Source organism: Cryptomeria japonica, chromosome 2 (genome assembly GCF_030272615.1).
Source record: "Cryptomeria japonica chromosome 2, Sugi_1.0, whole genome shotgun sequence".
Classification (NCBI taxonomy): domain Eukaryota; kingdom Viridiplantae; phylum Streptophyta; class Pinopsida; order Cupressales; family Cupressaceae; genus Cryptomeria; species Cryptomeria japonica.
In genome coordinates this window covers 651,159,081-651,182,926 of record NC_081406.1, presented here as the reverse complement: position 1 = coordinate 651,182,926, position 23,846 = coordinate 651,159,081, and the positions used below count along the sequence as shown (strand labels likewise).

The window sequence follows — 23,846 nt, the reverse complement described above, 5'->3', positions numbered from 1 at the left end:
AATCGATGCATTCATTGCTGACAAATTAAGACAGAATGACATTAAAATAGGGAAAACCTGAACGGAACGCGCGAGGTAACAACGGTGGGGATATCGCCTGCCCTAAGTCTTGTGTATGACTTGTCGGTTATGTACGGTTTTTTTTTTTTAAAAGAGATGTTTGTCATGATGTAATTATGATATTGCTATCACAGTTCAATTATGTAGCTATTTTTGAGTCAAATTTATTGACACATGTTTCATAGGTAGTGTGGTTCACAAGAATCCATCTTTCAGGGAATGAATGGTACATTTAGCACTCATTGCATTTAGGTGATGCTCGCAAAGGTGAAGCATTGGGCCTTCCCAAGAGGTCAACCATCCTTTTATTAATATATTAAAATAGTATAATATTTTTAAAAAGAGTAGGTGGTATAAAGACACATTTATAAAATCAACTAGGATTAAGTCTTAAATAAAGACATAAAAATAATGGACAAAATCCAAAAAATATTAGGCAATTAATGCAATGTCAATGGAAGATGGATCTTGATCATTAAGTTTCTCCCACAAATCTCCAAGGGCAGTATCATCAATTGGCTCTCAACTATTGAGAGCACCATCTTTTTAAGGATTCACCCTGCCAAGTGGTTGAGCACAAATAGAAGAAATGATTAGCTGAAAACAAGGGAACTTGCTTGGGTTAGGCTAGACAACTCCTCCATGCCTAGGAGTAGAAGTAGGGCTGTCAAAAGATTTGGGACCATCCTCCATGGGTAGCAAAGTCCATGAAATTTTGAAAAAAGGGGAGTGTAGGAACGAAAGCCTCAGTCACCACAATCATGTCTAGTGGAATGGCTATGCCCATGTTAATGACCTCTTGGAGAGGTAGAGTCAGGAGGCTCCCTAGCTATAGTGTAGAGGTTAGTGCCTAATGGTCTAGCAACTCTTAAAGATGAGCAATTTTAATGCAAATTTATGAGATTGTACTTGAATTTGAATAAGAAAATTATAACATATGTTGGTTTTCATGTATAGGGAAAAATGAGTATTAACAAGAGATTGAGTAAAAGAGAAACATTCCAATCATTTAATATGTTGAAAAAAAAAATCACCTTGGCAGCATGCTAGCTTTGGATATACTTGATCAAGAGACAAAGCCAATCTCTCAATAAACCATGTGCCAAGAAAAAAGGGTAGGCTGAGAAGGTCTGAAAACATATCTAGAATATTGATCAGTGGTTACATGGTCTTATCTTATCTCATATAGAACTCTTGTCTAATCCTACCTCTCACCTTGATTTTATAAGCAAGGGACTCTTATTGTATTTATTCATATTCAACCATTATTCAATCTTGCATTGTTGAAGAAAGCTATTCTTGCCATTCTTTCTTATGGACGTTATTTTGGTATTGCCCAGTTCTTGAGGGTATTGAGTAGTCACCAATATACTCCTACATGGTCTAAGATCTCTAGGATTGAAAACTCCTTCCCAAATTTGAGGAACATTATTTTCCTTCAAGAATTTGTTGCGTGCAAATTGAGGTTTCATTGACCTCATGGTTGAACCCAAAAAATTGAAGAAAGTCATGGTTTCTTATTGTTTTTATCAAATTTCATTGTGTTTTACCAAATCAGCATGGGGTTGAAGAAGTGTGAAGATTGGCTGATCCAAGAGATCACTAATTTCTTGGAGCACTTTGGGTCCAAACTGACCTTGCCATTCCATTCTTGGAGCAATTTTATTTTGGTTGGGTAGGGCATATAACCCCCCAGTGTAGGGTACGCCATTTTTTTATTCATACAAAAAATATTAAATTCTTTGTTTTTTAATTTTCTATAAATGAAAAAATATTCTTCATTATATAGCCACTAAAAAATTATATATATCAAAATTAATCTTCCAAAGTGACAATTTTTCTTAAAAGGGGTAGGTTTTGCAAGTCTGGTCGAGCCCAAAACCATGCACGCTAGCCCTTTTTCAAGTTTTTTCAACAAATTTGGGTTGAGAATTTACCTTTTGTAGGGCCGTACCATCTACTTTGGTTGGCTTTTTGGGAAGATCAAAATATTAGCTGGGTATTTATTATTTTTTGGTGAATGGATAATAAGTTTTGGCACTGAGCCCCTTAAGAGTGGCATTAGTACCCATCCTTTCTTATATGCCAAACCTTGTGCTTAACCTCACATTTTGATGGCATCGCTCCTTGCAAAACCTCTGCTTAAGCTCTCTACCACTCTATGCCACCTTGCCACCACTATAAGCTACACCCTTTTCTTTGCTTCAAATCCCATGGAGGTCATATGGGGAACTAGGGGTTGACTCTTGTTCAGCCCCTGGGGGGGGCATATTTTTTGCCCAAAAGTGTTAAAACCATCATTTTTTCCAAATGACCATAACTTTTGTTAAAGGATCTAAAGTTTTTGAACAAGATATTGTCAGAAAGCCGACTATTATGAATTTTCAATGATACAGATATTTTTCAAAAATATTGCTATTGTGTCATTTTTTATAGGTTAATCTTCCCTTTTTAGCACCAAGATCATAACTTTTTACTTTAGACTTCGGTTTTCATGATTTAATTGATATCAGGAAGGTATTTAGGAGCACTACAATTTTATACCTACAATTGTTTTTAGATTAGTTTCAAAATTATAGAATTTCATGATGGGTATGTGCAGGATCATGGTGTGCCAAAACAGGCCCTTAAGTGGCAATGAAATTTCAAAAAATTAGAGTTATGCAGCTTGACATGAAAATTTGAATAAGTTGTGAGCATTATTTTTAAAATATGTAAGAAGAGAATCTATAGAAAATTGAATGTAGTTTCTAAGCTACTAGTTGTTTTTGAAAAAAAAAAATCCTATTTGATGAAAATTTCAAATTTGAATGCAGTGGTACTAAAATTTCAGGAAAAAGATAAGAAGTAGGCATATGTCTAACCACCCTCAACACAATCAAATCATAATATCTTTTTATAATATTTATAATATAAGTATTAGACTCATGTCCGGAGATGACACATAGTTTTTAATAATTTTTAGAAAGTAAATAATTATTTATGAATTTTTTACTACAACTTTTCAGAAATTTAGAAACTCCTAAGTCTAACCACCTTAACTTGGTCAAAACCTTATGAAATTTTATTTTATTTTATTTTTCCCTATAGCAGACGAAACATAAGATGTGACACATGTTTCGGATTCAAAAAATGATACCGTTTGAAAGTTATGAGTGTTATTCAATCAGTCTATCAATCAGGACTTTTGTCAGAATTCAATTAGAAAATAAATAATAATTATTTATTAAAGTTAAAATAAGACAAGCCTTATATTGTTGGAAAGTTGAGAATGTCCTTTAAAACCCCTTTTTGTTTTATCAATTTTGGCTATAAAAAAAAGTCGTCAGCCACCAGTGTAAAGTTTGGAAAATCAAGGAATATTGAAAAACACATTTTTGAGTTGACTTTCCAGGCTTGTCACTTCCAAGCCAAATCCTAAAACATTCCCCAGCCAAAATTTCAAATTTAAAATTTGTACAACAAAAATCGGATATCCAATATATCAGATATCCGATTTTAATAAGTAAATTCAATAACTAATTTTGCACAGACTTAATCTATTATTTATTAATATATTGATATATAATATAATAATATACAATATGTTAATTTATAAATAAATTAGTATACGATATTAGGGAGGGAGAGAGAGAGAGAGAGAGAGAGAGAGAGAGAGAGAGAGAGAGAGAGAGAGAGAGAGAGAGAGAGAGAGAGAGAGAGAGAGAGAGAGAGAGAGAGAGAGAGAGAGGCATTAAAATGAGGGTCTCATGAAATCAAGGAGTTAAGCATTAAAAATAGGGTCACTTCAAGCAAATTGGAAGAGTTAGAAAATAAAAAACTTTGGTCAGAACACTATTAAGGCTTTGTGGACCAAGGAGGAGAATATTTCCATGGCGGTTTGCTTGCAAGGGACCACCCAGCTCATGGAAAAGATGAAACTGGACTATGAGAGAAAGATAAAGCACATGGAAGGGGAAGTGAAAAATATTAAAAGTACTATGAATTCTATTATGTTGCACATTCATAAGATACTGAAGTAAACTTCCAATACGATAGAAACAATAGTTGATAAACTGGAGAATGCCCAGTAGGGTACCCTATTTATGGATCTGGAGGTAGACAAGGAGAAGAAAGAGGACTCTGGTCCTTCCAAAAGAACCAGAGCTAGTTTGAAGAGGAAGGTTGGATCCAAGCCATTGGAGATTCGAGACCTAAATAAAGTTTCTAATGACATGCGGAACCTCAAAGTCGAGGCAATGGAAACTCTGAAGACCTTAGGTTAGCTATGTTTTTTTGGTGTTGGTTTGGTAGCTTACTTTTCTTAGGGTACTTTATGTTTTAATCTTCTGTTTGTACTTTTGTGGTTTCAGGTCCTTGTAAAACTCATTTTTTCCTTAATAAAAAATATAAACATTTAAAATGGGTACAAAGCACTATTAGAGTTTCCCACCTATATTCTCTCCCAAATATCTTACTTGGGATCATAACAAGAATATGTGCAAGAAATGAAGTAAATCTTGCATTGATGAGTTCAAATATTGACAAGATTGAATATAATATAGTTAAAGAACAGCAAAAGAATAATGCTAAGGATGTCAAGTATGGCTCCTTGATAAATAATTGAAAATGGGATCTTATTTATCTTCTTGCAAGAAAGAAACTAATTCGATGTAAATAGATTTTCAAAATAAAATACAAGCTATACGGATCTATAAATAAATATAAAGCATGAATTGTTACAAACAAATATTCTTATTGGGAGGAAATTTATTATGAAGAGACCCTTTCACCTAATGCAAATCTTGAAAAAAACAAAGTTGTCTATGCATTACTAGCACACAAGGAATCGAAGCTTCACCAGATGGATGTCAGGAGCACATTTCCTAAATAGTGACCTTGAACAAGTATACATGTGATGGTATGATGAAAGAATAAGTATCCGGTATATTACTGAGAAGGGGGGGTAATCAGTAAATAGAAATGATACAAACTTCCCAAACTCAAACTCAAACATACAAAGTAAAATTATTAATGAAATACCACTATCAAGATCAATACTCATAAGAATATCGGTCGATTGATACAACAAATTAACAGTAAACAACATTTAATTTGTAAACATCCAAATGCTTTATCATATGATAATGCTTCACTTCTCAATGCTTTCGATTATCATGCCTTATCAGAAATAGTTAAATAGTTAATCAAATCAACCATAAGATCATAACCACAAAAATATTCACCACATGACACAAGTATTTATATGTGGAAAACCCAAATAGGTAAAAACCATGGTGAGATGAGACTCACAAGATGATATCTGAACTCTTCTGAAGTTCGCCCTGTTAGGAGCCAAGCTTGTTAAAGCTTTTACAAAAGTCCTGTTAAGAACTAATCCTATTGGGAATCACCTGTTTAAGGGATTTACTACAAATGCCTTGTTAGAAGCAAATGCCCTGTAAGGAGTAACCTCAGCAGAGGATATGAAAATCCAATCTAATGGACCACCTTGTTAGAGGATTTAATAAGTAACCAAGCTTTTTAGAGCTTACCCAGTTAGGGGATTTCAATCTGTTGTAATTGTTAAAAAACAATGAGAGTTTCTTAATGTGTTTGAATAGCACTACATTTGCTTGATCAAATCCATTTAAGCTTCTATCTGCCTTTACTCAAACTGCAGACTCATTCTCCAGTTCGGCAATCACACACTCAACTGATTTCTACCAACCCTTGCCATCACTAAACAAAACAACTTCATCAACCTTAAATACAAATCAATTAGGTCGGTAACACAACAAAAATTTAATCCTCTCATCGAGATTACAAACAAGTCGGTACAAGTATGACCGTTAGATTTCATAGCAATCTCTGCACATCAATCAAGAAAACCTCAACTGCTCCTTGATTACTGCTTCATCGAGCTTAGTAACTCATCACGCGCTTTGCAATAGATGCAATACACTATGTTAATTCCCTAACAAACAATCGCGCCAAAACATTTTGAACGTGTCTTCATACAATGACCTTATGTGTCACCATCATTACCGCTCAACATCATATCATAAACCAACATAACCAGTTCAACAACCTTAATCGGTCAAGGTTTAACAAAAACAACTAGTAGGGTTTACCAGTTACATAACATAGAAAGTGTTTAACCTTTTACGTTGATTACTAGTTCAACTCACATATTTACATACCGGTTTACAATAACCTTCACAAATCTCTTCCTACCGGTTATAAGACAATATCAACAATAACAACAATATCAACAATATCATTAATATCATTATCAGTTCAATTGACATCAATGACAACATAACATATCATTAATGCAATCTTCATGCAAATGCCAACAATCTCCCCCTTTGGAATTGATGGCAATACAAGAATCAACACCATTGCTTTGTTGCTATGATTGTGAATAGAAATACTGGTTTACATTGCCAAGTATTCACATGCTCTCTCTGTCTTCAGTCTGCCACTGGTTTTCCTTCCCTTAATCACATAATTCTTCTCCGCCTTTGACAACAATGTCAAATTGAAAGTAAAACATGTAATGTTAAATTTTTATTGTGCATCAACAACATACTACAACTTGATGCTCCCCCTGTGGAATACATCCACTTCTACATCAACCCTTGTAAAATTTTGCAAGTGTTTCAGGCGCTGATGCAGTCAACATCATGTTCAACTAATTTCATGAAGAGGGACAACCCCTAACTAACTTCCAAGATACTCAAAAGTAGTTTCAGGCAGAGGTTTGGTAAAAATATCTACAAGCTACCCCTTGGTAGAAACATGCTCTAAGATAACATATTTGCTCTGAACTTTTTCCCTCAAGAAATGTTACTTCAATTCAATGTGCTTGGTTCGTGCATTCAAAACAGGATTCTTGGATATATTTATGGAACTTGTGTTATCACATAAAATCTATATAGGTTCTTAAATCTTCATCTTTAAACCTTCCATAATGTGCCTCATCCAAATAGCCTGTGTGCAATTCATATAAGCTACAACATACTTAGCTTCAACAGTAGATTGTGAAGTACAACTCTGCTTTTTACGACTCCATGAAACAAGCCTTCCTCCAATCCAGCAACAACCTAATCATCCTTAATGAGATTCCAGTTCCACGCAAGATGCTGCATCTACTCATGCCAAACCTCAGGGTATGACATATCCTCTATTTTCTCCTCCTCTTGTAGGTTGTCATTCCCCTTCAACATTTTTTCCTTTTTCTTCATCCTCCTCTATCCGGAGACAAAACCCATGGCCATTTTCTACATGACCCCATCACTGATAGCACATAGGGCATCCCCCATCAATCGATACCCCTACCTATATTTCTACACCTTCACTTTGAGGTTCATGACCTTAATCTAAAGGTCAATTATCTAGTTGTGTTTCTTTTTGGAACTAAAATTTTCCTTAATAGTAGGAGAGTCCTGAGAGCAAGGCACCATTTCCACATCCTCAAAAGTAGTTTGAGGCAGGGAGTTTAGTTCTAAATCAACCTTGTCCTCCTGAGAATCACTCAAGCCCTACAAATCCTCTTTACTATCATCCCCTTGTTCGTCTCCTTCCACCTGAAATTTCTCATCCTCAAAGCCCTCACTAGAGGAGCCATCATCATCAACAGAGGTAAAAACCTCTGCTAGTTTAGGGGATACCTCTTTGGTTTCAATTTTGTCTTTCTTGTCTTTGGCAAGTAGGCAATCCGATCTCCTTTCCCCTGAAATTCCTTCATGCTTCTCCTTATCACGCAAGTCTAAGTCAATTGTTATCTGCTTCTTATTAGAATATTTTTAAGTCTTTCCAGCCTTAGCTAGGCTATTTTTAGGGGTTGTAGCTTTCCTTCTTTTAGGGTTAGTCTTGAGCAGGGCAACTTTTAGGGCTTCGGAAGACAACTCGACAATTTGTTTTTTGCCTTTAGTCTTGGAGACAAGGGTGTGATTCTAATGTGTTAACCTGGGCTAACTAAATAAATAAAATTAAATAATCACAATCAGTCATTAGCTAGTAATAAATGTGTTTGGAAGTTCAGAATAGTAAATTAGACAATATATTTTAAAAGTTGAATAAGATGGAGGGTGGTACCTAGATATATAATTGAAGAATGATATCGATGGATGAGTAAAGAGAGAGGATGTCATGGGGCTTGTTCTGCAAGTTTGCTTGATGTATAGTTACGTTCTCCACTTTTTTTAGAATTTGGGGATTGTTGATATTAATAAATACCTTGTTAGATTGTCACACAATGAAGCTTTGAGGGTATTGTGCCTTGATCGAGCCCTTAACATAAAAAACAATAAGAAAGCACCTAAAATGAAGATTCTTTATTTTTCTTATTGTATTAGATCATTATCTGTTGCTATTGATTACTCTATAGAATGATTGAAACATGATTATTAGATGATTAGAATAAATATATTGAATGTCTTTAAAAATTAGTATATAACATCAAATCATGTTAAAAATGTGTTTAGTCAATTAGAAGGGCCCAACTAACTAAAATTTACATTAGATAGAGATAACTTCATGACCATATATATTTGTATTTTTGATCTCGTCTTATAACTAAAATTGAAATAGTTACATAATTAGATGCGACAGATAAATTTAAAAAAAAAAACTTCAAATGCTTTAGTATTAGGCTGCCGACAAGAACGGCTAACCATGAGTCCACAACCTAACAAAACATCAACATAGAAGAAAAGAGCTTTTCACACTCCCATAGGCTTTTCACCATGATTCTGCAACCTACTATTATTTACTTAGTCTTACATTCTTTTCTACATGTTTACAGCCAGGAGGAACAACAGTGGAGCTTAGTGCGAGTCTATTATTGAGGACTGTTGTAGCTGATGAACGTGGCCCTTTCCATCAGGTCCTTTGATGAAAAATCTTTGCATATACTCTTTCCAAGACGAACCTTGGTACACAGGAGGATGGTCTTTCTCGATCAGTGTTGGAAGAGGCGAAAGATTCACTTCATCATGTGGGCAACAAAAGAGAGCCCATGACATCCTTGCCCTTTCCTTGTGAACTAAACTCCTATGCTCGATGCTCTTGTATTTTCCATTGCTTATTATCTGCACTTTCAATCGAATAAACCCTTGTACTTCTTATGATATATCTTTTTAGATTTGATAATAATCTTCACAGAAAAAATGTTGGAAATAAACCACTATCTATATAATCTAATTGTTTTAAGAATACAAAACTTTTTTACATTAAATGCAAATCTGGGTACCTCCATTGCATCACCAATATTAACAATGAGGGCGCCAGGGACACTTTGAACATCAACCCAATTTCCATCCTTGCGAATTTGCAGGCCCGGGGTTTCATCATGGAGAAGAAATGTAACAACGTTGGGATCAGAGTGAGGAGAAAGGCCTAGTACCAATTCTGGCTGAGGACATGGTGGATAATAATTAATTCTGCTGTGGATTTCTTTCTTGTCTCCACCCACTGCCTCGTTCAATGAATTTTCATCTTTCAATCCCAAACCTGTGGACAGCGCCTGCATGAGCAATTCTGACAATTTGTATACCTCTCTCGAATATTCATCCATAACCTCCCTGCAAATAACAAGAATACCCATCAGAGTATATTACAAATAACGACCATCCACCACTTATGAGAATTGAAGGGAAGAAAACAGTGGACGTGAAATCAGAAGGCTGTTTGGGCCATTTAGACATGTTTCTCCTGTGAGGAGGCATGATAACATTGTAATAATAATCCCCCCAGTCCAATTTAGCATCTGGAGAGTATCCTAGCTTGCTTCCATAGCCAATTGGGCTCCCAGCTTCTTCATTTTTATACAGCTCCTTTTCTTCAAGCGGAAGATCGAAAAAGGCTTTGCCCACGGCTTGCATGCGAGAAGTAAGAGGTAGTGGGATTCCATGATTGACGATCTGAAAGAAACCCCAGTTTTGTGCAGCGCTACAGATTGCTGCAATGGTCTCCTGTTGCAGATACGGGGAGCTCAAGCTGTGCAAATCAATGACAGGAACCTGCGTGTCATGTGGCTTGGACTTCTCAAGGTCAGCTCTCACATATTGGAGGGGAACCGATTCGATCCCACTCTCTGATAACGTCTGAACTCTTGGTAAGCTACCCAACTTATCCATTATCGATGCATTCGTTGCTCACAAACTCGGAGAGAATGACATTAAAATAGGGAAAACCAGTCTATTACGTGTCTATTATGTACGGTTTTTCCTTTTTTAAGAGATATTTGTCATAATGTAATTTTCAATAACATTAAAATAGTATAATATTTATTGAAAAGAGTAGGTGGTGGAAAGCCACATTTATAAAGTCAAACAGGATTGAGTCTTAAACAAAGACACATAAAAATAAAGAACTAGATCTATAATACATTTAGGCAATTAATGCATTGTGAATAGAAGGTGGATCTTGATCATTAAGTTTCTTATAGACATCTCCAATGGCAGTATCATCAATTGGCTCTCAATTAATGAGTTCACCATTTTCTTTATGATTCTCCTTGCTAAGTGGTTGAGCATCAACCAAAGAAATAATGAGTTGCAGACAAGGGAACTTTCCTAGGAGTAGAAGTAGGGTTGTCAAGAGATTTGGGACCATTCTACATGGGTAGTAGAGTCCATGAAATTATGAAAAGGGGGAGCATAAGAGTGAGCATCGGTAACCATGATCATGTCTAGAGAAATGACTATGTGCATGATGTTGATGACCTCTTGGAGAGGTACAATTAGGAGACTCCCTAGCCATAGTGTAGAGGTCAATGCCCCAATCGTCTAGCAACTCTTAAAGATGAGTAACTTCCAATGCAACTTTCTGAGCTTGCACTTGAATTTGAATAAGAAAATTAGAGCATATGATGGTTTTCATGTACATGAAAAAATGAGTATGAATAATATATTGAGTAAAAGAGAAACATTCCTATCCTTTAATGTGTTGAAAAACTAATTCACCTTGAAAGCATGCTAGCTTTGGGTTTACTTGATCAAGACACAAACACAATCTCTCAATAACACAATATATCTAATTCCATGTTTCGTAAGCCAAGAAAAAGGGGTAGGTTGAAAAGGTCTGAAAAAAATCATATACCTAATTCCATGTTTCGCAAGCCTAGGGAAAAACCAAAAGAGATGTTTTAGCATCTAAATTTTTCCATAGAATTGACAATGAGCGTTGTGAATACCCATTAGTGAGATAGGACCCCATTAAAAGGCCTTGGTATAAAAGATACTAAGAAACATGAGCCAGTTTGGGTTCTAGTACAATTGGGCAAACACATTGGAACCATCTATGCCAACTTCCATGAGAGGATTGAAGCTATCAATAATGATTAAGTTTATCCACCATAGAGGCAAACATATAGATATCCATTAGTAGCCCTTGGAGTGCCTAATTCTAAAAGGGGGTATCTCGATATTGTGAACATAGAAGGGAAAAACTATAACAAAATTTTGATATTGCAATTAATATTTAATCGATACAATTAGGATTCTTCAAGATGATAATTACATTGCTACACAAAAGGATTTTTTATAGCCTTACACTCCCATACAAAACTTCCAAACTTCCTACGAGAATAACCCCCAATAACTAGCTATGAAATTACTAACATTATTTATTTTACTATTAACCTAGAACTATACTAATTAATTTAAAACTCCAACATTCCCCCATTATTACATTAATCTAGACAAGAATGAAATATTGCAAGGGTTGAACACAACTCTTCTAGAGACTCTGATGAAGTGCCTTCACTAATCCTCCTTGCTAACGTAGGAAACAACGAACAAACTGCATCAATGGATCTTTTAACTGTAGAACCAACAACCATCTACACAACATGAGAGAATGGAAAAGTGTTTCCAACTTCCATGAACAATGAGACATATTTCCTCTGAAATTCCACGTCTCCTCCATCTGTGTCTAACACTTCCTCTTGTGCTACACATGAGATACCTATCCTCCAAAATTCCACATCTCTTCTGAGTGTGTATAATGCCTCTTCAAGTGTTGTGAAAATAATCTCTACTCTGTTGTACAAATTATCAACCAAATGTCTACACATGAGAACCTTTCCTCTAAAAGTTCACATCTTCTTCAAGTGTGTCTAATGCCTCCTTTAGTGCTATACAAATCGTCAACCAAATGTGAATATACCAAGTGCACCCACAAGAATTCTTTCCCCACTTGCTCCTTGAAGGGACACACATTATGGCAAACCCCCTCTTTTCTCTAGAGACACAAATAGGGTGCTTCTCATGCAATGGATCATCCCTAAGCAAGAAGCCAGCTTGGGATGATAAAGACTTCCTCCCTCCATTGCCTCCAACCTCTGATAAGAACTCTTTACATTCTAGCCATGAGATGTTGCATGTAAGCCCTCAAGAACCCAAAACTTCTATCAAGCATAGCACAAATGATCTTGAAGATAAAAGCAATTGATGGCATGATAAAATTGAGAATGTATGAATATTTATGCATACATACATCAATAACTACATTTCATTAATTGATCAAGATATCACTTTATCAAATAAACAAAACCTGAAATATAAATCTTCAATCTTAATTCTTTCACCAATCTTACATAGTGACCACAAAAATAATATATAAGAGCCACACTCACAAATGACCAAATAGGATCCTTCTATATCTTCTTTAAGATTAAATTTCAGAAAATAATAACATCGCCTTAACTGCAAGTAACTACTCCCTATGAATGTACCAATTCAAGCTTTCATGTTGATCATGAGAAATCGAACTCTGAAGAAAGACTCGACGCTCCTGAAAAAATCGTACTAGCACCTTAAAATTCTTCACACGCCTTTCTCCTCCTTTCAGTAAATTTTCATACCCACACTATTCATCGACCCAATTTCTTTTAATTTTTTAATGCCAGTGGTTTTAGGGCAGTTTTAGCAGTGTATGAAAATAACTCATGTAATCTCTTGCAATCACTTTAATCTTCAACATACTCATTCAAAAATGTAACTTATAATACTTTAGCCCTTCTTTTGATGTTGGCTACCAAATTAACTGCTCAATGTGCTCATTCTCCTATTTTCACCTCTGCATTGGTTATACACGTTTGAAAATCTTTGAATTCATACTCTAAAATAGAAAATATTTAAATGCCTTCCAAAAATGCAGTAGCTCCTCATGAAATATTTCAAACATTTTTATTCAAATCTTTTGTACCACCATGATTAGCTAAACTTTCAGCATCAATATTCATGCCATTTTCATCATTTTAGGCACAAGAATTTGCCAAGAAAATTGTAGTGCCAATCTTCACAAATACCTTTTTCTATAAGCCTTTCCTATGTTAATGTTGCATGTAATTCGAATACCAATCTACACAAAAAAATGCTCAACAATAACTAAAAATAATTCAAAATATACATACGCTTGAAATACCCTAAAAATGGTCACCTAAACCATGGGCCCCTAATCTCGACTACATCACCAAGGTCCTAACCAAGGGTAATTAAATCAATCATGAGCACCTAATTTATTAATTCTTAAATCATTAATGTCACATGGCAAATAAATCATTCTATGTTAATTAAATATTTATTTAATTAATTAATCATTCCAAGTAAATCATTTTAATCAAATATCCTATTTATTTAATTAAATATTTATTGAGATTTTTGTGCATCGAGAATATTGCATATTTGTTATTGCATATTTGTTAAATCATCTAGCTTAAATATTCATTCATAGCTTAATCATGTTAGCCCAATATTCACTCATCTAGCTTAATCTTGCATCCATTTAGCTTAATTTCATGCTCATATAGATTAAGTCCTTCATTTAGGTGTTGTCTAGTCATTGGAATTGCATAGAGAAATCTGAGAGCAAAACTACAACTCTCATCTACTAGAAGGCAATAGGTCGCTTTGTAATGGTTTTATTATTCATTGATTATTGATTTACTAACCATGTATCTAATGACTTAATTGAAGTGTTGTGTATTCAGATACATATACAGATACAAATCCACTTTTCACACACACATTTTTGGCGCCCACCGTGGGGCCGTAAAGATTCAAAAAAAAATTTGGCCTTGCAAATCATTTTTTTTATTTTTCAAGTTTCGTCCATACAACCTCTGAAAAAGGTCGTACAATTTTTTATAGCATACAGGACGAGTTCTGAATTATCGTTCGGCTCTGTGGGAATCATTGTACGAGTATCCGCTTTGTGTTGTTTTCTTCTGGGTTTACTCATTCGGTTAGGTGAGAATACTCATCTAGTTAGGTTGTAATTATCGTATGGATTTCTGCTTTGCTCATTTTATAAAATGTATACTTTTGGGGGTTTTCTTGATTTGGCTTTGGATTTTACTAACGCTAACCTTGAATTGTCTTCTGTCTCCCTGGGATTTTCACAGACTAACTGATTTTTTTTGCAGTTTACATGTCAAAGAATTTATCAAATCAAACTTACGCCATGTTAAAGAATCGAAAAACAAATATGACTACTGATGCATTAAATTAGATCGGGGCAAAAAAGGAAAAGGTAAGAGTTGGTCCAAATTTGGATTTTGGAAATTAGGGGTCAGATCTACAGGCACAGGATTGATCATGGGTTTGTAGGATTGACTCGAGGCGGGGGAATGGATAGATCAAGGAGAGGTTCCACCACCATCTCCCTCAATCAAATTATCGAAAAAAGAAATAGTTGAGCAACAACACCAAGATATTATTCACATTCAAACTGGTGTACAAGGGAAAGTTGGGAAAGATCATTCTAAATAACCACTAAGAGAGGAGAACCTTCCTCAAGAAAACATACAAGATTAGGACATTCCACTAATTAATGAACAAATTGAAAAAATTAAATAAGATGTCGAAGAAGAAAGAGGTGCAAGCATAAAAATAGACATGGATGCATTAAATAAAGAGAACGAAGAGGCCTTGCACTCAATGCTTGAAGGACAAGATATAGATGAAGAAAATAATTAACAAAAGGATGAGCCTCCTCGTGTCACTGAATAACATCAAGAAGAAGAGCTTCCAAAGAATGTTCAAGAAGAAGAAACTCATGAGTACAAAGAAGAACTCCCTTAATATGGTCATGATGCAAAAGCTTTTCTAAAACTTCATGTAGGTTAGCATCCTAAAGATCGGGAGCAGCAGCATGATGAGCAAAATGAGCAATAAACAAAGCAAGAGACTAAAAAGGAAACACTCTGACAATATGGTGAAACACATGACATAGAAGAGGAGCACCATGGTGAGAAGAAAGGTGATGAAAATGACTAATAATAGAGGTGATAATATTGCTAAAAACTAGCCTAAAATAGATTAAGGACTACGAGAATTGGGAAAAAGATAGGTCCAAAACTATATTTGGCACCAACCTAATTTGGTTGGTAAGAACCTTCGAATGAAGGCAAAGGAGATATAAGGAAGTTGATAAAGATGAATTCATAATAATGGAACAAACATTCAACACTTTAAGAAAAGGGCTCACAAGTTATCAATTGTCACCACTGAGGCCTCTAGACATCAAAAGGTTCATATTTTTGCGCCTCTTGTTGATAAGCTCGAGAGTGAAATGGAGCCATAAGACTACCAAGTACAAGAATGACGATTATGAGAAAATTGAGGCCAATAATGCTCGCAAGAAATTGGAAGGTGAAGAATTACTGGACTTCAAAGGTAAATAAAATAGGCTCTTCTGAATTAGTTAGGGTACATAAATACAATAAAGAAATAACAATCGGATTATGCTAACTTAAGGAGCTGAGTGTAGATGCTAGACACACCATACAAATACATTAAAAAAATGGGCAAAGAGGATTATAGTACTGAGCTTTGTTTGTGATAGGAAGATATTTGGCTTTGACTTGCACTTAGTGATCCAACTTTGAACTCTGCTTTTAGATATGAAACCATGAAGCTTGGACAGATTGATAAATGAACTATGCTCTGTCTCGTTCAATCCCACACTACAATTCTGGTCTATGTGGCTATGTTTTTTACCTTTTTTCTATGTTATTTACCTTGGTTGACGACCTTAAATTCTATACTTCTGATCTTTAGAATTTTGTTCATCTATGATACTTGAAATGTGTGGTCCCTGGAAACATCATTATAACTTGTTGAGCTAGGAGAGGAAGGTGACCAACTTCCCAGCTTTTGATTTAGTCAATCCTTGGATTGATTTAATGATTTTGATCAAGTTGGAAGACACGCCAAGCAGAAAATGGAAAAGTCAATATTTCTTTATGGTTTTCGATATTGATGCAATGATCTCTTGTCATGCCCCCCACCATAAGAAAATAATAATAATATAAATATAACATATCACCCTTATAATCAATACAAGTTCTGAATAAAGAAAGCAAAGGAATAATAATCATTATCGGTCTGCATTTTTCCTTGAGAGATATTAATTATCATTTATCCTTAGCGGTGATAATTATTGTATGCTAAGCAGCAACCCCTTATTATCCTTAACAACAGTGATCAGGAAAGGGAAGTGATTGCAAAGTGAAAGGGCAGCGATTGCATAAGTTGTATATTTTCAAGACTAAGGGTTGTAACCCTTCCCACCTTGGAGGGTATAAAAGGAGGAAGCTTCATTTGAGGAAGGCATCAAGTGAGAATTGGAAAACAAAAAGGAAATAAAGGTATAAGGCAAAAGTAATATTTTGTTTTGCAATTATATTTTTTGATATAAGTTTGAATATAATATTAGATTATGAATTAATAGATTTGTATATGTACTTTGCAGAAATCAAGTAATTGCTATTTGTAAGTACTTTATTTTCTTTTCCTTTATGATTATTTACTAGCAAATGCATATAGCAAATTCCTATAGGAAATCAATTTTGAATTTATTAGAAATGGTTTGCAAATAGGAAGGATGACCAACTTCTTACGTTCATGAGATATCAAGCACACGACCTCCAAATGGATGGATAAGAGATTTTGCCATGCTCATGGGCTTAAGTTTGAACTTGTCATTATTCTAGAAGTCTTGCTGCCAGAATCTGTTTCCAATCATTTTCAAATATAGATTTTTTGATTACACCAAAATGATCATTACTTCCAGTATTTGTAATTGTAATTTGTGCGGCTTGTTGCCACCAACCATATTAATTCAATCTAAAAAAATGATTACTTATTTTATTTACTTAAATTTATTATTTTTTCTAATCTGTGGATGATCTTTGACATTTGCAGCCCACTCGTAAGTGATCTAAGTATCTTGTCTTAAATGCATGCATTTTTCAGGCATGATGTTCTTCATCTTTGTCTCAGAAATTGCTATCGACAGTACAAATTGGACCTTTATGAGGTCCAAGCGCTAGTAATAATCCCTCCAGTCCAATTTGACATCTTGGGAATAGTTAAAATACTTAAAATATTTTAATGTCACATATTGAGCATCCAATTTTTATATGATTAAATATACTTATAATCCTTTATGTGACAATATTCAAGGAATTCCAACATTTCTTTTTTAAGTGACTCAAATTTCTTGTCAAACATATTATGTATTAAATATTTATAATTTAATATTTAGTTTTAAATTTAATAGACAACATCAAAGATAACTTTTATCTTTTCTTAAGATATTTTTCAATGAATTTCAATAAAATTGTCTAGATTGATACAAATTTATTTTCAAACATAGTGTGTTAGATATTTTTATTTTTAAATTTAGCTCTAAATTTAATGGATAAAATAAAATATTAGTAAATCCCAACAAAATAGTCGAAAATGGCTCAAATTTCTTTTAAAATATATTATGTAGGATAGTGTACATGCATTCCTATCTCTCGAATATATTATAAAGTGAAATTGTAGGCGCAAGTATTTTCCAACTTGTCATATTTGGAAGTGCTAGTTATAATAACTTATAAAGGAATTGATAAAAAAAAATTAAAGATTGATTATGTATTTCAATGAAATTAATTTGCATTATAAATCAAATGTATCTAATAAGAGAAATTTGGTGGTATTTGTAAAGTATATGAGAAACAAAGGAATTTAGGAGGTTGAGCTCTATTAAAGTTTTTTGTAAAGTATATGAGAAACAAAGGAATTTAGGAGGTTGGGCTCTATTAAATTTTTTAGCATGAATTCGCTGCATGTATTTTTGGGTTTTTCAATAGTCATTCTATGTTATTCGACCTCTATTTTAATTAGAAGTTCATCTATTCCCTCTAGATTTATTACATTTTCTCAATTTTTTCACCTTCTAAGAATATTTCCTTTTAAGGCTTCAAAACTTAACAGTCCAATAGTCAATCCTAGTTTTGCTAGTTTGGACACAAAAGATAATGATTCTTACTACAAAGAAACCTTGAAATTTTCCATCAAAGTTTCCCAATTAAGTCTTATAGAACTTGACTCGAAATAGATTTCCTATTCTTAGCTTTGACAATTTTTGTAAATGACTTGAAACGTATGGATGTATTACATTTTATGTTGGGGTTATCCTCTCTACAAGCATACTCCATGAATATGTCAGCAAAGATTAACTTCCTCATGAAGTTTACTATCTATGTTGTCTAACACCCAAAAACAAATGCTTTTTCCTTTTCTACTTTATGAAAATAAACCATGCAGATGCCATTCTCAAGGGTCCAAGATGCAACTCTATAGATTTATGTTAATGTTAACTTCCTAGACTTGAGATTCTATTATATTAAAGGGATGAGCTCTCTAAGTCCATTTTTAGATCAAGTTTCATAGCTCACACATGCCCTATTAGCCTTTCTTAAACTATTTGCAACCTCTTAATGAAAATTTATTTATGTTGAGGCAAATAATGTTTTTTCCAATCATCCTTAAAAATATGTTAATGTTGAGTTTAAGCTTTCTAAGGACATAAAAAATTCAATTAAATTTAAAATTGTCTAATTAAATCATACCCAAAGATTTTTTTTATCTTAAATTTCTAAATACTTATTATAGGTGTCATTTCTCTGAACACAAAATTATAAATTTCCCCTTAACTATATTAAGAGCCAAGCTTTCTCTTAAACTTTATGATGACTTACCTCATTGGAATAAAGAGAAATACTGGATTACAAAGGGAAATTGCAAGAATAACTAGAGAAATGGGATAAATGGCCCATCTTCTAATGGTGAATTGTAAATTTTACTTGCTTCCAATGTTCTATCCTCTCAAATAGAGGTAGTAGCTTATTCTCCTTCTTCCTCATCTCAAATAACTATAATTGGTTCTCTTCCAACTAACCAAAAAAATCCTAATACCTATATCCTCTATTTGTGTATGGTTATTAGTATTATCCAAACTACCCAACTTAGTTTTAAATCTTGATTATCAACATGAACATCATGATCATAATGCTTATTGCTCTTATTATGAGAGTTGTAGGTTTTCATTTTCATTGATTCTATTTCGTGCTATTATTTAAGTGGGCATTACTTGTAGATGGCATAAACAAAAGATAGCAAGAAAATCTCACTTATCCAAATTTAGATTGTAAAATCAAATATAACAAAGGTATTAGGTTTAAAAATGAAACCTTGTTGTGCTAGTCAAGAGGGCTAGGATGGATGGTAAAAATATATCTCAAAGTCGCTTCCTCAACTCAGTGAAATACAATAATGTAAGAGGAATGGTAGATCTAAAAGTAAGATGTCTCGAAATAATACATACAATAAAACCCTAATGTAAAACTCTAGAAAGAAGGTTGGAGGTGTATAATAATTCAAGTTCACCAAATGAAAAGTGATTCTAATGTGTATTTTATTAATTTACCAAGGAGGGGGCAATAAACCCTTACAAAACAACAAAACTAGAGAGCAACCAAACAACCACTGGCATCAGACAACTAAGCCCCTAGAAAGCACAAAAACAACTCTCAAAAGTAATAAAAAACTAACATATTCACATAGCTAAACATGATAACCCTACCCAACTTCCTTTTATCAATTTTACAACTACTAGCATATAACTATAAAGATTTCATAATAGTATCAGAGTACTTAGTTTGAATATCAACATCCAACATAAGGCACATAGGCCTAATTAAACAAATGTCCATAGTGATAAAGCAGAAAATAAAACATAGAAACTTGAACAAATAATATCTTTATTAGGATTCAAATTTAAAACAGTCTAAAAAATGTACTAATCCAGCAACAACCTAATCATCCTTAATGAGATTCTGGTTCCACGCAAGATGCTGCATCTACTCATGCCAAACCGCAGGGTACGACATATCCTCTTTTTTCTCCTCCTCTTGTAGTTTGTCATTCCCCTTCAACATTTTTTCCTTTTTCTTCATCCTCCTCTATCCTAAGACAAAACCCATGGCCACTTTCTGCATGACCCCATTAGTGATAGCACATAGGGCATTTAGGGCATCCCCCATCATTCGATACCCCTACCTATATTTCTCCACCTTCACTTCGAGGTTCATGACCTTAACCTAAAGGTCAATTATCTAGTTATGTTCCTTTTTGGAACTAAAATTTTCCTTAATAATAGGAGAGTCCTAAGAGAAAGACACCATTTCCACATCCTCAAAAGCAGTTTGAGGCAGGGAGTTCAGTTCTAAATCAAGCTTGTCCTCTTGAGAATAACTCAAGCCCTACAAATCCTCTTTACTATCATCCCCTTGTTCGTCTCCTTCCACCTGAAATTTCTCATCCTCAAAGCCCTCACTAAAGGAGCCATCATCATCAACAGAGGTAAAAACATCCACTAGTTTAGGGGATGCCTCTTTGGTTTCAATTTTCTCTTTCTTGTCTTTGGCAAGGAGGCGATCCGATCTCCTTTCCCCTGAAATTCCTTCATGCTTCTCCTTATCATGCAAGTCCAAGTGAACTGTTATCCGCTTCTTATTAGAATATTTTTAAGTCTTTTCAGCCTTAGCTGGGCTATTTTTAGGGGTTGTAGCTTTCCTTCTTTTAGGGTTAGTCTTGAGCAGGGCAACTTTTAGGGCTTCGAAAGATGACTCAATAATTTGTTTTTCGCCTTTAGTCTTGGAGACAAGGGTGTGATTCTAATGTGTTAACCTAGGCTAACTAAATAAATTAAATTAAATAAGCACAATCAGCCATTAGCTTGTAATAAATGTGTTTGGAAGTTACGAATAGTAAATTAGACAATATATTTTAAAAGTTGAATAAGATGGAGGGTGGTACCTAGATATATAATTGAAGAATGATATCGATGGATGAATAAAGAGTGAGGATGTCATGGGTCTTGTTTTGCAAGTTTGCTTGATGTATAGAACTACGTTCTCCACTTTTTTTAGAATTTGGGGATTGTTGATATTAATAAATACCTTGTTAGATTGTCACACAATGGAGCTTTGAGGGTATTGTGCCTTGATCAAGCCCTTAACATAAAAAACAATAAGAAAGCACCTAAAATGTAGATTCTTTATTTTTCTTATTGCATTAGATCATTATCTGTCGCTATTGATTACTCTATAGAATGATTGAAACATGATTATTAGATGATTAGAAGAAATATATTGAATGTCTTTAAAAATTAGTATATAACATCAAATCATGTTAAAAATGTGTTTAGTCAATTAGAAGGGCCCAACTAACTATAATTGAAATTAGATAGAGATAACTTCGTGACCATATATATTTGTTTTTTTGATCTCGTCTTATAACTAAAATTGAAATAGTTACATAATTAGATGTGACAAATAAATTTTTAAAAAAAAATTAAAATGCTTTAGTATCAGGCTGCCGACAAGAACGGCTAGCCACGAGTCCACAGCCTAACAAAACATCAACATAGAAGAAAAGAGCTTTTCACACTCCCATAGGCTTTTCACCATGATTCTGCAACCTACTATTATTTACTTAGTCTTACATTCTTTTCTACATGTTTACAGCCAGGAGGAACAACAGTGGAGCTTAGTGCGAGTCTATTATTGAGGACTGTTGTAGCTGATGAACCTGGCCCTTTCCATCCAGTCCTTTGATGAAAAATCTTTGCATATACTCTTTCCAAGACGAACCTTGGTACACAGGAGGATGGTCTTTCTCGATCAGTGCTGGAAGAGGCGAAAGATTCACTTCATCATGTGGGCAACAAAAGAGAGCCCATGACATCCTTGCCCTTTCCTTGTGAACTAAACTCCTATGCTCAATGCTCTTGTATTTTCCATTGCTTATTATCTGCACTTTCAATCGAATAAACCCTTGTACTTCTTATGATATATCTTTTTAGATTTGATAATAATCTTCACAGAAAAAATGTTGGAAATAAACCACTATCTATATAATCTAATTGTTTTAAGAATACAAAACTTTTTTACATTAAATGCAAATCTGGGTACCTCCATTGCATCACCAATATTAACAATGAGGGCGCCAGGGACACTTTGAACATCAACCCAATTTCCATCCTTGCGAATTTGCAGGCCCGGGGTTTCATCATGGAGAAGAAATGTAACAACGTTGGGATCAGAGTGAGGAGAAAGGCCTAGTACCAATTCTGGCTGAGGACATGGTGGATAATAATTAATTCTGCTGTGGATTTCTTTCTTGTCTCCACCCATTGCCTCGTTCAATGAATTTTCATCTTTCAATCCCAAACCTGTGGACAGTGCCTGCATGAGCAATTCTGACAATTTGTATATCTCTCTGGAATATTCATCCATAACCTCCCTGCAAATAACAAGAATACCCATCAGAGTATATTACAAATAACGACCATCCACCACTTATGAGAATTGAAGGGAAGAAAACAGTGTACGTGAAATCAGAAAGCTGTTTGGGCCATTTAGACATGTTTCTCCTGTGAGGAGGCAAGATAACATTGTAATAATAATCCCCCCAGTCCAATTTAGCATCTGGGGAGTATCCTAGCTTGCTTCCATAGCCAATTGGGCTCCCAGCTTCTTCATTTTTATACAGCTCCTTTTCTTCAAGCGGAAGATCGAAAAATGCTTTGCCCATGGCTTGCATACGAGAAGTAAGAGGTAGTGGGATTCCATGATTGACGATCTGAAAGAAACCCCAGTTTTGTGCAGCGCTAGAGATTGCTGCAATGGTCTCCTCTTTTAGATGCGGGACACCCAAGCTGTGCAAGTCAATGAGAGGAACATGCGTGTCATAGGGCTTGGACTTCTCAAGATCAGCTCTCACATATTGGAGGGGAACCGATTCTATCCCACTCTCTGATAACGTCTGAACTCTTGGTAAGCTACCCAGCCTATCCATTATCGATGCATTCGTTGCTCACAAACTCGGAGAGAATGACATTAAAATAGGGAAAACCAGTCTATTACGTGTGTATTATGTACGGTTTTTCGTTTTTTAAGAGATATTTGTCATAATGTAATTTTCAATAACATTAAAATAGTATAATATTTATTGAAAAGAGTAGGTGGTGGAAAGCCACATTTATAAAGTCAAAAAGGATTGAGTCTTAAACAAAGACACATAAAAATAAAGAACAAGATCTACAATACATTTAGGCAATTAATGCATTGTGAATAGAAGGCGGATCTTGATCATTAAGTTTTTTATAGACATCTCCAATGGTAGTATCATCAATTGGCTCTCAATTAATGAGAGCATCATTTTCTTTAGGATTCTCTTTGCTAAGTGGTTGAGCATCAACCGAAGAAATAATGAGTTGTAGACAAGGGAACTTGCCTAGGAGTAGATGTAGGGTTGTCGAGAGATTTGGGACCATTCTACATGGGTAGTAGAGTCCATGAAATTATGAAAAGGGGGAGCATAAGAGTGAGCGTCGGTAACCACGATCATGTCTAGAGAAATGACTATGTGCATGATGTTGATGACCTCTTGGAGAGG

The 23,846-nt window shown here is 34.5% G+C and overlaps 2 protein-coding genes across 2 annotated transcripts; both read right to left on the bottom strand.

Moving 5' to 3' along the window:
• Nucleotides 1-7,586: 7,586 nt before the first annotated feature.
• Nucleotides 7,587-10,184, bottom strand: LOC131038382 (anthocyanin synthase). Its single transcript, XM_059215750.1, has 4 exons — nt 9,718-10,184; nt 9,299-9,629; nt 8,978-9,137; nt 7,587-7,813 (listed from the first exon to the last, which is right to left on the bottom strand). Exons 1-4 carry the CDS (start codon nt 10,182-10,184, stop codon nt 7,587-7,589), a joined length of 1,185 nt encoding a protein of 394 aa, XP_059071733.1.
• Nucleotides 10,185-20,647: 10,463 nt separating this feature from the next.
• Nucleotides 20,648-23,246, bottom strand: LOC131038381 (anthocyanin synthase). The gene is made up of 4 exons (XM_059215749.1): nt 22,780-23,246; nt 22,361-22,691; nt 21,978-22,199; nt 20,648-20,893 (listed from the first exon to the last, which is right to left on the bottom strand). Exons 1-4 carry the CDS (start codon nt 23,244-23,246, stop codon nt 20,648-20,650), a joined length of 1,266 nt encoding a protein of 421 aa, XP_059071732.1.
• Nucleotides 23,247-23,846: the final 600 nt, after the last annotated feature.